The following is a 12,878-nucleotide window of genomic DNA, read 5'->3' as shown; positions in this document are numbered from 1 at the left end:
TATTGTCCTATTTCTAGCTGGTTCTTTGTATAATTTTGACTTGGAGTCATACAAAATCGTGTGTTTCTCTACTCAGACGACTAATCCACATATAAAAAGGGAAACATCGTTTTTAGTGCGTTATCTTTAATGAATCTATCCTCGTTTGTTTTTCAAGTATCCACGTGGGTTTGTATCTTCCAGACATAAAGAAGAGACTTGTGGCAAGTCTACAGAACAACGTTCTATTTTAGCGCTCGGTTATGCAGACACTTCTTTATGATGCAAGCGGTGTTGCTGAAATAATTGAATAACACAGTATGTGTACATTTATTTTGCAACGCCCGCGCACGCAACGTGGTCGGTGAGGTTTGCATGTAACTCACAGATCAGTGATTATAAGGAAGGGAGCAGGTGGGTTGATACATTTAAAGTTTTAGAACAAATATTATAATCTTTCACTAATTAAGTCTGGTAAGTCCAAAATTGTGGGGGTCCAAAATTGTTGTCACAGGGGCTCTAACCACTAAACTACCTGCCGCCCCATATAGCTTAATTTAAAATCTATCATTGACTGAAAAAGTCATGCAAGTGTTACAATACAAATTCTTGTGTTTTTTTAACCACATAATAAACAATATTTGCATGTGACGTTGCAGCGTGTCATGAACGTCTATTCTGATTGGACCCCATTTTGTCAATTTTGAACATTGATCCCGCCTCTAATGACGTTATGGCTATATGTCGCGTGCGCTACAACGGCAACACATCGGCGCTTTTACCGGTCTGTCTGATTTCATTTCAGTTATGACTACGGATTCTTGTGGAGGAGGACAAGTTTTTCGAAAGTTAACCCAATTCAATGGAATAATTCTGTAAAATCACATCTTGTGTCATCGATAAGTGTGTTTTATTAACTTGGGGGTAATCTTCAGAAGATTAGCTACTGGACTGGGGATGAAGCCAAAACTCGTCTCAGTTTTCCGTGTCTGCTCTGTCAGCTAGCTGGCTAACTAGCTAGCAAGGCTATCCATCCTAGCTAACTATTTCCGACTCAGCTAACGTTTGCTTTTTTTTGTGAAGAGGGCCCAGCTTTACTAGCTAGCGTTACATGTCTTTAGTTGCTTGTCTCGAATTGATTATTTTTATTTTTTTGTTGCCACGAAGTAGCGTTATTCAAGAGTTGGTTGAACACCAGTCGATTATTCACCCGAAGAGGCCGCTCCGGCTTGATTACAAGTTGTTAGCACGTTAGCTAGCTTTATTATTTTTTTTTTAGATTTATTTTTTATAGCTATATCTGGGTAGTTGCCAGCAAACAGCCAAACTGCAGGGTTTTTGTATAAGGCACATTCATCTCTACATCCCGCTGCAATACCCATTTTAGATTTAAGGGTTGTCTTTGCAGCAGTTTGAAACATTTCAGCTTCGAGATTAGAAAGATTTGTTGCTGTTCAGGGCCCTGAAACTCAATATTAGCTTGCTAGTCTGCCTGAGTTGGGAGTGGCTAGGGGTTTGCATTAGCTGGTTAGCGAGCTAGCTAACAAACAAGGTCAGATGTTCTTATATCGCACCCGTCTATAGTGCGTAGGATAAACAAAACGTAATGACACAAACTCTATAGAAAAACAATGTATTAATGACCTGTTAAACCACGGTCAGATTGACAGCGGTTGTGTTTCAATAGCCGTATCATCAGCAGGCGCAGGGATAGGAAACCCCGCACTGGTCAAACAGTTTGTATAAACTACCAATCTGGATTTATCCGTTGCTGTGCTAAAGATTGGGTGCCACACTAGCCTGCTCAATATAGCTTCTTTCCCTGTACATTTTGATGGACGTGATTAGATATTTTCTAGACGGCTACTATTGTTATCGTCATGCGATTCTGGCTAGTCAGAGATCTGACCTGTACATAGTCGTGTTGAATAACATTCAGTGGACGTAATGTAGCTCTGTGGAAAGATATCCCAAAAATCTTTTTTTTTTTTTTTTTTTTGTGATTTACCAGAGTGTTGGTTACGTTTCTCGTTGAAAAACGTAAAAAATGAATATAATGTTTGATAGCTAGTTCGTGCTTTAACTCAAAATAGAATAGCCAGCCAGCGGAATAGCTAGGCTAAATTGAATTAACAGCCGATGATTGAAGACTTAGAACGTTGTCATTCTGGATCAAGAAACCTTGTCTTTAGTCTCTGGTTGGAGTAACACTCCCAAGCCATCATCAATGCCTTCAGCGCTGGCCGTTTTCTCCTGCCGTCCGAATTCACACCCTTTTCAGGAACGTCATGTCTACCTGGACGAGCCAGTCAAGATCGGGCGCTCTGTGGCACGATGCCGACCGGCTCAGAACAACGCTACGTTCGACTGCAAGGTTCTGTCACGGAACCATGCCCTCCTCTGGTTCGATCACAAGACTGGCAAGGTGAGTCTGTCAACCAGTCGGATAGCTACTAGCTTTTACTTTGCTTGGTACAATCCCTTTGCGCAGTCACTGCCATGCAGTTACATGTTGAACGGTGTTGCAGACATGTCCAGGTACCTCTATGGAATAAGTGGTCAGTCAACCACCTATGGGTAAATAATGGGTCATGGCTGCAGGGTTGAGAGACACACCAACACATATATATGGGTTGCCACTGACTGACAGCCAGCTATGGCAACTGTGCTGAGAGTATCAAATCATTGGTCACATTTTTGTTTTGCCTAGGATTGTGCCAACTTTCTCCCACCTAAATAAATAGAACAATAATAATGTGGGAAATCACCTTTTAGAACATCCATGGGAGATTAATAGTTTGCTTTCCAAATGGCTCCCTATTCTCTATAGGCCTCTGGTCAAGAGTAGGGCACAGGGTGTAATTTGGGATGTGCACACATGGTGTGATTTGGGATGCACATAAAGATCCCCTAGCTAATTGCTTAGGCTACAGCTGCTAGGAAGTCTGTTTGAGCTTCGTGGATAAAGACCGTTAATGCAAGACACACAGCTGCCTGCTAGCAAGACAACCCAAGACAACACCCCACCCTAATACACACATCGCATACCTCCCCCAAGGTCCTCATGTACCCGCATGCACATCTAGCTGTAGTAACTGCATCACGTGACACACACACACACACACAAGAATAGAAGGTTTAATGTTACCTTGATGAAATGGTTGTAGTTGTCTTGTCAGACGGACAGATAATGTTACTTTCGACACGGTGTTGCCAGGGGAAAGTTACAGGGAAAGGAGAGTTACAGGGCAGTGGTGTTGTCATGGAAAGTTAAAGGGCATGTATTGGTTTGTTTAACCTGGGGGGAAATGAGAAAAACACCAGGGGTGCATTCATTAGGCACACTTATGAGACGTACAGTAACCATGAGGCACTACTGGAACTTGTTCCATTAACACTTGGCTCATTTTCCATTGTAAAATTTCTCTACGGTATGCCCTAATTCCACCAATATGTTGTGTGAGTGGGGTGGTGGGCACACCTCGCCTGTCTTCACCTGGACTGCGTACAGTAGCTATTACAGTTGGCACTACAGAGCAACCTTGGACGGTTGGCTTGTGTTAAGAGGTTCCAAATGATTAAAACTTTGACAGCTAGAGGTCGGCGTAGATATCGCTCCATGTTCACTATACCATATAAACCTTATACTGTCTACTCCACCCCTTCCACATGAGTAATGTGACTAGTTTCTTTACTGAACTGATTTGGGTGCTGATATACCGTACCAGTCAAGAGTGTGCTAAACTGTCATCAAGGCAAAGTGTGTCTACTATAAAGAGTCTTCAAAATATATTTTGATCTGTTTACTACATAATTCCATATGTTATTTCATAGTTTTGATGTCTTCACTATTATTCTAAAATGTAGAAAATAGTAAAAAATAAAACCCTCGAATGAGTAGGTGTGTCCAAATGTTTGACTGTTACTGTAAGCCTCTCCCTCAGATTCCTGAACACTTCATAGCAAACAGTTGTTCAGTCCAGGAAGATATAGGCCCCACTTCCTGTGTAATGACGTAAGTAGATTTACATGCCTGTTTTGTTAACTAGTTGTCTAATATTTGTCATGTTGTGCTTCTTGTTAGTAGATATTTATCTGACCTCACTAGCTGAAGGTCTTAGTTTGAACACCATTCTAGGTGTAGCAGGCAGCGCCAAGAGTTTAATATAGACAAAGAGATTACACACCCCTATCTTGGAATGCAGTTTTACTCTGCTAGTACTTTACAAGCTCTCTATCCCCCCCGTCTCACTGCTTTAAAGGACAAACCAGACCGCGCGGATAAATGGTTTAAATCAGTAGGTGTCCGTCCTTCTCTGACCACAGAACATCAGCCGCCATTCACTCTTCATTTCATAATGTTTCTACATCGTTTAATTATAAGCACTTAGTTTGCTACTACTACTATAACTGCTTGAAGAAATGGCCTTTTACTATTCCACTATTATATTAGTGTTAAGACCAGTGTCTCATTTACAATGGTGCACTGAGGACAAATATTACATCAACAAAAATATTTAAACTACCAGACGGCTATAAATGCATTACATCAGGTTAGTACAACAAGTTATAATGATCAATATAAACAATTGTTCACTTTAGTGTACTAATTTAAGATTATAAACCTCAATGTAACTACATGTAATCTACAGTGCATTCGGAAAGTATTCAGACCCATTCACTTTGTCCACATTTTGTTACGTTAGACATATTCTAAAATGGATGCAGTTGTTTTTTTCCCCCTCCCTCATCAATCTACACACAACACCACATAATGACAAAGCAAAAAAAACATGTTTTTAGAAATTTGAATTTTTCATAAGTATTCAGACCCTTTACTCAGAACTTTGACGCACCTTGGCAGCGATTACAGCCTCAAGTTTTCTTGGGTACGACACTACAACCTTGGTACTAGAGGTCGACCAATTATGATTTTTCGATACGGATTATTGGAGAACCAAAAGAGCCTATACCGATTAATCGGCTGATTTAAAATAAAGGTATTTTTTAAATTTGTAATAATGACAATTACAACTGAATGAACTTATTTTAACTTAATAAATAAATGAATAAAATCAATTTAGCCTCAAATAATGAAACATGTTCAATTTGGTTTAAATAATGCAAACACAAAGTGTTGGAGAAGAAAGTAAAAGTGCAATATGTGCCATGTAAGAAAGCTAACGTTTAAGTTCCTTGCTTAGAACATGAGAACATATGAAAGGTGGTGGTTCTTTTTAACGAGTCTTCAATATTCCCAGGTAAGACGTTTTAGGTTGTAGTTAATATAGTATTTTCGGACTATTTCTCTCTATACTATTGGATGTTCTTAAAGGTACTTTAGTATTGCCAGTGTAACAGTATAGCTTCTGTCCCTCTCCTCAAGAGGACTCTCAGAGCAAGGGGAACAACCACTCCAAGTCTCAGAGCGAGTGACGTTTGAAACGCTATTAGCGCACACCCCGCTAACTAGCTAGCCGTTTCACATCGGTTACACCAGCCTCATCTCAGGAGTTGATAGGCTTGAAGTCATAAACAGCGCAATGCTTGAAGCATTGTGAAGAGCTGCTGGCAAACGCATGGAAGTGCTGTTTGAATGAATGCTTACGAGCCTGCTGGTGCCTACCTATAATTAAGTCTATGATTTGATAACACACAGAAATATGAGCCTTAGGTCAATAACTTCTTAGGGCTGCAATCCCGTTAACGGGATGATATGACAACAGCCAGTGAAAGTGCAGGGCGCCAAATTCAAAACAACAAATCTTATAATTAAAATTCCTTAAACATGTATCTTATACTGTTTCAAAGGTAATCTTGTTAATCCCACCACAGTGTCCGATTTCAAATATGCTTTACAGCGAAAGCACCACAAACGATTGTTAGCTCACCACCAAGCCACAGAAAAACACAGACATTTTTCCAGCCAAAGAGGTCTCACAAAAAGCAGAAATAGAGAAAATTAATCACTAACCTTTGATCTTCATCAGATGACACTCATAGGACTTCATGTTACACAATACATGTATGTATGTTTTGTTTGATAACTCAGATTTTTGTATATGAAGTTTTACATTGGCGCGTTACGTTCACTAGTTCCAAAAACATTCAGTGATTTTTGCATAGCCACATCGATTCAACAGAAATACTCATCATAAATGTAGATTATAATACAAGTTATACACATGGAATTATAGATATACCTCTCCTTAATGCGACCGCTGTGTCAGATTTCAAAAACGTTACGGGAAAAGCAAACCATGCAATAATCTGAGACGGCGCTCAGAAAATTCATCAAAATGCCGCCATGTTGGAGTCAACAGAAACCAGAAATTACACAAATATTCCCTTACCTTTGAAGATCTTCATCAGAATGCACTCACAGGAATCGTAGTTCCACAATAAATGCTTGATTTGTTCGATAATGTCTTGTTATTTATGTCCAAGTAGCTACTTTTGTTAGCGTTAGGTACACATCCAAACGCTCGTACATTACTTCGGACAAAAACTTAAAAAAGTTATATTACAGGTCGAAGAAACATTTCAAACTAAGTATAGAATAAATCATTAGGATGATTTTTATCATAAATCTTTAAGTTCCAACCGGAGAAATCCTTTGCGTCTACAGGAGCAACGGAACGCAGGGCGATATCATGTGGAATGCGCGTGACCAGGAAATGGCTCTCTGCCAGTAAGCTGACTCATTCAGCTCTTATTCAGTCCCAGCTCTTATTCAGCCTCATTCAAGTTTCTAAAGACAGTTGACATCTAGTGGAAGCCCTAGGAAGTGCAACTTCATTCATATCCCAATGTGAATTCAATAGGGCCTGAGTTGAAAATCGACCAACCTCAGCTTTCTCACTTCCTGTTTGGATTTCTTCTCAGGTTTTTGCCTGCCATATGAGTTATGTTATACTCAGACATTATTCAAAACGTTTTAGAAACTTCAGTGTTTTCTATCCAATACTAACAATAATATGCCAATATTAGCAACTGGGACTGAGGAGAAGGCCATTTACTCCGGGCACCTTTTCATCCCATTTTTTTTTTGCCAATGTTTTTTTCTTAATCTGAATGAAAGGGTACTTAAATATTTTTTTTTGCAGTCATAAACTATTCAGACCCCTTCACTTTTCCCACTTTTCCCACATTTTGTGAAATTACAGCCTCATTCTAAAATGTATTAAATCATTTTTTCCCTTCATCAATCTACACACAATACCCCTTAATGACCGTGAAAATATGTTGCGCAAATAACAGACCTTTTCCTTTGAGACTTGAAATTGACATGATTTGGAAAGGCACATACTTGTCTATTTAAGGTCCCACAGTTGACAGAGCAAAAATCAAAAATGTACAGTGAAGCATGGTGGTGGCAGCGTCATGCTGTGGGGATGTTTTTCATGTACTGATAGACTAGTCAGGATCTAGGAAAAGATTAACGGAGCAAAGCGCTCAGGACTTCAGACTGGGGCGAAGGCTAACCCACCAACAAGATAACGACCCTAAACACACAGCCAAGACAACACAGGAGTGGCTTCTGGACAAGTCTCTGAATGTCCTTGAGTGGCCCAGCCAGAGCCCGGACTTGAACCCTATCGAACATCTATGGAGAGACCTGGAAATAGCTGTGCTGCGATGCTCCCTATTCAACCAGCCAGAGCTTGAGAAGATTGGGAGAAACTCTCCAAATACAGGTGTACCAAGCTTGTAGCATCATACCCATGAAGACTCGAGGCTGTCATCGCTGCCAAAGGTGCTTCAACAAATTACTGAGTATTTATGTGAATGTCATATTTCAGTTTAAAAAAAAAAAAATATTTGCTGAAATGTCAACCTGTTTTTTTTCTTTGTTGTTGTGTGTAGATTGGTGGGGGGTGGGGGGTGGGCAACTTAATAAATTTTAGAATAAGGTTGTAACATAAGAAAATGTGGATTAAAAAGTCAAGGGGTCTGAATACTTTCCCAATGCCCTGTGTGGAACTGCTCTCAGGTGCACTGTTTACAATGTTTTTTTCCTGCGAATTGCATTTAGGCAAAAAAATGTCAGAGTTTAGTCTGTTCTGTTAAGATGCAGTACCATAATCTACACTGAACAAAAATGTAAAAGCAACATGTAAGGTGTTGGTCCTGAGTTTTAATGCGCTGAAATAAAAGATCCTAAAAACGTTCCACATGCACAAGCATATTCTCAAATGTTGTGCACATTTGTTATTGTGCTGGGGACATTAACATGCCACTCTAAAATGTTCAGTTTTGTCTCACAAACCCAATGCCACAGATGTCTTAAGTTTTGAGGGAGCATGCAATTGGCATGCTGATGGCAGGAATTCTCTACCATAAGCCGCCTTATGGGGTGGGGGTGTATTTCTGTCTCTAAAGCCCTTTTGTGGGTAGAGAGTCTGATCGGCTGGGCCTGGCTCCCTAGTGGGTGGGCCTATGCCCAGCCATGTGAAGGCCGTAGATTAGGGCTTAATGAATTTAATAAATAAGTCAGCAAAATATTTAGACATTTTACGGTTTTTATATTTTTGTTCAGTATAGATAAAAATCCATTTGTATCTTAAGAGAACCTTTTGTTGATGTCTACAGGCTCTGTGAGGTCATAACTATTCATTTTGAACATGTTCCTAAGCCCTGTTAAAACAACCAGCTGACCCCCCCCAGGCATTTTATTTATTCATCCCAGAGGAAGGAGATTTGTAGGTAAGTGTGTCCTAAATGGCACCCCATAGGGCTCTGAACAGTAGAGCACTATTAAAAACTGATGGAGTTATTTGGGACACCTTCTCTTCCCTGGGTATGTTGCAGGTTTCTTTTTTTTAATACCACGCTCTGTTCTCTCTGGTAGTGCATTTAAAAAACAAAACGCCAACAGTCAGGGGTTAGTTCAGATCTCCAGGCAGGAGCCGCAGTCCTGAGTAATCTGTATGTTTTCCAGGTTCCGGAGTTGTGATTCTGAATTGGAATCCTGGTGGTGCTGTCACCGTGGCGCTGACCGCATGCTATGTTACCCTTTCTCTCTCTGCTGTGATTGGTTCCTAATTTGTTACGGAGCAGCAGCAATCCTCTGTGGCATAAAGGAATCGTTGGAGTTGAGAGTGTAGTTTGTAACCTTTTTTTAAATATTTTTTTAATTCCCCCCCCCCAGCTTGCACCTCTGACTGTTGTGGTTAAGCATTCTGGAGCTCTGGCATAGCTAGGGCTTTCTGCCCTGTGGCTAGAGATGGGTAGCCTGGCCTGCGCTGTTCCCAGAGCTCTTTGTGCCTTCTTGTCAACTCTTATGGTCACTGTCATGCAGGAGTTACATATGTAGGCTATTAGAGTGGGGTTTCCCCAGAGACCGGCTGGCCCTGGATCCACAATACTTCTGAGTAGGACTGATCTGAAGTTTTCTATTTGATTTATTTTTGATCACAGGGAGTAATATTATATGGACATGTGGGGACTTGATACTAGATCAGCATTCCTCTGGGATGCTTTGTGGATACGGGCCCTGATCTCCTGCTCCCCACTGACCTGAAAGGAGAGCCTTTTGCTATCCTGGGCTGTTGGTCGATCAAGATTTTTATAGATGTGTTTTACCAGTCAAAAGTTTGGACACACCTACTCATTCAAGGGTTTTATTTGGACTATTTTCTACATTGTGGAGTATGAATGCCCTGATTTCTGCAGATTCAGTATCACCGTAAATGCTGCATGGCCAATGCAGATGTCGGATTGACCATGCAGTGCCCAGGGCCAATGCAGATGTCGGATTGACCATGCAGTGCCCAGGGCCAATGCAGATGTCGGATTGACCTTGCAGTGCCCAGGGCCAATGCAGATGTCAGATTGACCTTGCAGTGCCCAGGGCCAATGCAGATGTCGGATTGACCATGCAGTGCCCAGGGCCAATGCAGATGTCGGATTGACCTTGCTGTGCCCAGGGCCAATGCAGATGTCGGATTGACCTTGCTGTGCCCAGGGCCAATGCAGATGTCGGATTGACCTTGCAGTGCCCAGGGCCAATGCAGATGTCAGATTGACCTTGCAGTGCCCAGGGCCAATGCAGATGTCGGATTGACCTTGCGGTACCCAGATGCAAAATACACTTCTCTATCCGGAATTACTTCTCAAAATAATGTTTTCTTCACCTCAAACACAAAGAGAACTGAATCTGTTTTTAAATCCATTGAGAATGACAATATTTCCTCAATGTATATGAAATAATCTTTCCTGCTCTCTCCCTTTAACCACTTAGTGTGAAATGTCATGCTCTCATCCAGTGGAAATGTTTGTTTAAATTTAAATATATGCCTACCTGGTTACTTCTTTACCAGTGCTTGACTTTGACTGAAATGTCTCAAATGTCTTCTGGGACTTATTTTGGGTGCTGGTACTGTTTTTATATTTAAGTGCAGGAACTCCACGATACTGTTGATTAATATTCTATAAGAGGAACAGGACCTCGCGCAGTATAAAATCTGAGGTGGTAGTACTCTGCTCTGGTGAGCTCCTGCCCAAGTCAACCACTGCTTCTTAGACCTTGCATAAATAGCCTACAGCTGTCTGTCCCGAGCTCACTGGCACATGAAACTCTGATGGCCCATAATATTTTATACAATGTTTATACAAAGTTTTTATTCGTTTTTTTTATGTAGCCTATTCATTCTTACATTAGTTGGCGATTAGAAATGATTTAGGATTATTTTCATTTGTAATTGGTTAGAATTTTGGTTAACCACACGACAATGATTTTGATATATGAAGACATTATTATAAAATAAATTAAACTGTTCCTCGTGTATTTTTAAAAACAATTAACTGTCATAGAGAGAAGTTGAAATTGTGAGATATAAATTGGTGTGTAGCCTATTACCGGCGACTTCAGGAGAGTCATGGCAGAATCTGCGAAAGACAGTGGGAGGTTGCTGCTTGAGTCCGGTTATCTGGCTCCCTCTTGAGTCATTGGTGTCTTTATGTCATCAAACAGTAAGCTTAAAGCATCAGACAAGCTCAATAGTTGATTTTATTAAAACCCATAGGCAGTCTGTATAAATGGAAAATAGACACTTTTTTTGTGTTTTGGGGGGGCGATTTGTCAAAAGAACAGACTAATTTCGGGCCATCTAAGATTTTTTTTTTTTTGTCGGGCACAGCTCAACAAACAGTTGACCATTTGTGTGTTCTTGTCAACTCTCTTATGGTAATGCCAAACAGATCTTGGGCCAACAGATTTGTCTCCCCGGAGACCACAACTTCAGGCAGTGAGCCTCAGGGCTCTCTATTGACCTGAAAGGAAAGACTTCCCTGGCGCTGCTAATGCTGTATGAGGAGGGTTAGGAGGAAAGGTGCCAACCCTGAGTCATATAACTGGGCCAGCCAAGAGTCTCTGGGCCTGCGTCCCAAAAGGCACACCCTATTCACTACCTTGTGCTTTTGACCAGAGCCCCTGGAATGGCTGGATTTGGGATGTTCCAGCCCCAAAGCCAGTGGCAAAACATTCCAATCATGTCCAGCTTTTAGCAGCCTGTCAGGAGCTGTGTATCGACAAAATGCATATTTTTCTTGAGGGTCGGCCAAAATGGCACCCCTTTCCCTATATAATCATCCGGTTCTACTCATTACAATATAGAGAAACCGGTTTGACTTGGCAATGTAACACATTTTTACATTTTTAAGTTCTAGTTCATATAAGGAAATTAAATCTCAATTATATTCGGTAAGACCTAATCTATGGAATTCACATGACTGGGAATAAAGATGTGCTTCTGTTGGTCACAGATACAGTACCATTTTAAAGTAGGGGTGTGGATCAGAAAACCCATCAGTATCTGCTGTGACCACCATTTGCCTCATGCAGCGTGACACATCTCCTTCACGTGGAGTTGATCATGCTGTTGATTGTGGAATTTTGTCCCACTCTTCAATGGCTGTGCGAAGTTGCGGGAACTGGAACGCGCTGTCGTACACTCCTACCCTAACTAATTAGTTGAAACAACCATGTTTTGTTAATGTCTGTGTACCAGTTGACTTTGTCTGTACACAGTGAAAACACAGACAGAGAGCAGTCTGTTTTGATAATGAGCAGGTTGTGTGTTGCTGCCCCGTCGGTGACCAACCTCGAGCTGCCCCTTCGGTGACCAACCTCGAGCTGCCCCTTCGGTGACCAACCTCGAGCTGCCCCTTCGGTGACCAACCTCGAGCTGCCCCGTCGGTGACCAACCTCGAGCTGCCCCGTCGGTCACCAACCTCGAGCTGTCCTGTTTTGACTAACCTCTAGCTGCCTGCTACCCTGCCCTGTCCTGTGTTGACAAACCTCTAGCTGCCTCCTGCCCTGTCCTGTGTTGACCAACCTCCAGCTGCCTCCTGCCCTGTCCTGTGTTGACCAACCTCTAGCTGCCCCTTCGGTGACCAACCTCTAGCTGTCCTGTTTTGACTAACCTCTAGCTGCCTCCTGCCCTGTCCTGTGTTGACAAACCTCTAGCTGCCTCCTGCCCTGTCCTGTGTTGACCAACCTCCAGCTGCCTGCTACCCTGTCCTGTGTTGACCAACCTCTAGCTGCCTGCTACCCTGCCCTGTCCTGTGTTGACCAACCTCTAGCTGCCTGCTACCCTGCCCTGTCCTGTGTTGACCAACCTCTAGCTGCCTCCACTAGTCTACTGCCAAATCCTCATTGTAACCTGCCATGAATAGGATACCACTAGTACCAGATTACCTTATTTATCAACCTGATAAAGTTGACTGAATGAGAACATGTCATTCACAGCAATGACCTGGGGAGGCCTATCAGTGGATGAATTCCATCCAAAATGGAGAGGACATGATAAGGATTTGGGGTGATTGTGTCCACTCTTTTTAAACATGAGCTATATCCTTTTTTCTGAATCATGTCCTATTTTTTATAGAGTGCAGAG

At 41.8% G+C, this 12,878-nt stretch overlaps 1 protein-coding gene across 10 annotated transcripts in view; it reads left to right on the top strand.

The window, feature by feature from the left end:
- The first annotated feature begins 728 nt into the window (after positions 1–728).
- Positions 729–12,878, top strand: part of slmapa (sarcolemma associated protein a) — a 128,734-nt gene continuing 116,584 nt past the window's right edge. For 5 of the 10 annotated variants that reach the window (XM_042324954.1, XM_042324951.1, XM_042324952.1 and 2 more), the window contains exon 1: positions 730–2,404. In XM_042324954.1, the coding sequence (XP_042180888.1) occupies positions 2,207–2,404 (198 nt within the window). In that variant the 5' untranslated portion in view covers positions 730–2,206. Of the gene's footprint in view, positions 2,405–3,936; positions 3,995–12,878 lie in introns of those variants that run through there. The other 5 variants (XM_042324953.1, XM_042324961.1, XM_042324950.1 and 2 more) reach the window with 3 other exon arrangements.

This window comes from Oncorhynchus tshawytscha, linkage group LG07, assembly GCF_018296145.1.
Source record: "Oncorhynchus tshawytscha isolate Ot180627B linkage group LG07, Otsh_v2.0, whole genome shotgun sequence".
Taxonomy (NCBI): Eukaryota; Metazoa; Chordata; class Actinopteri; order Salmoniformes; family Salmonidae; genus Oncorhynchus; species Oncorhynchus tshawytscha.
Note: the sequence above shows the minus strand (reverse complement) of the source record. Positions and strands in the feature narration are given on the sequence as shown.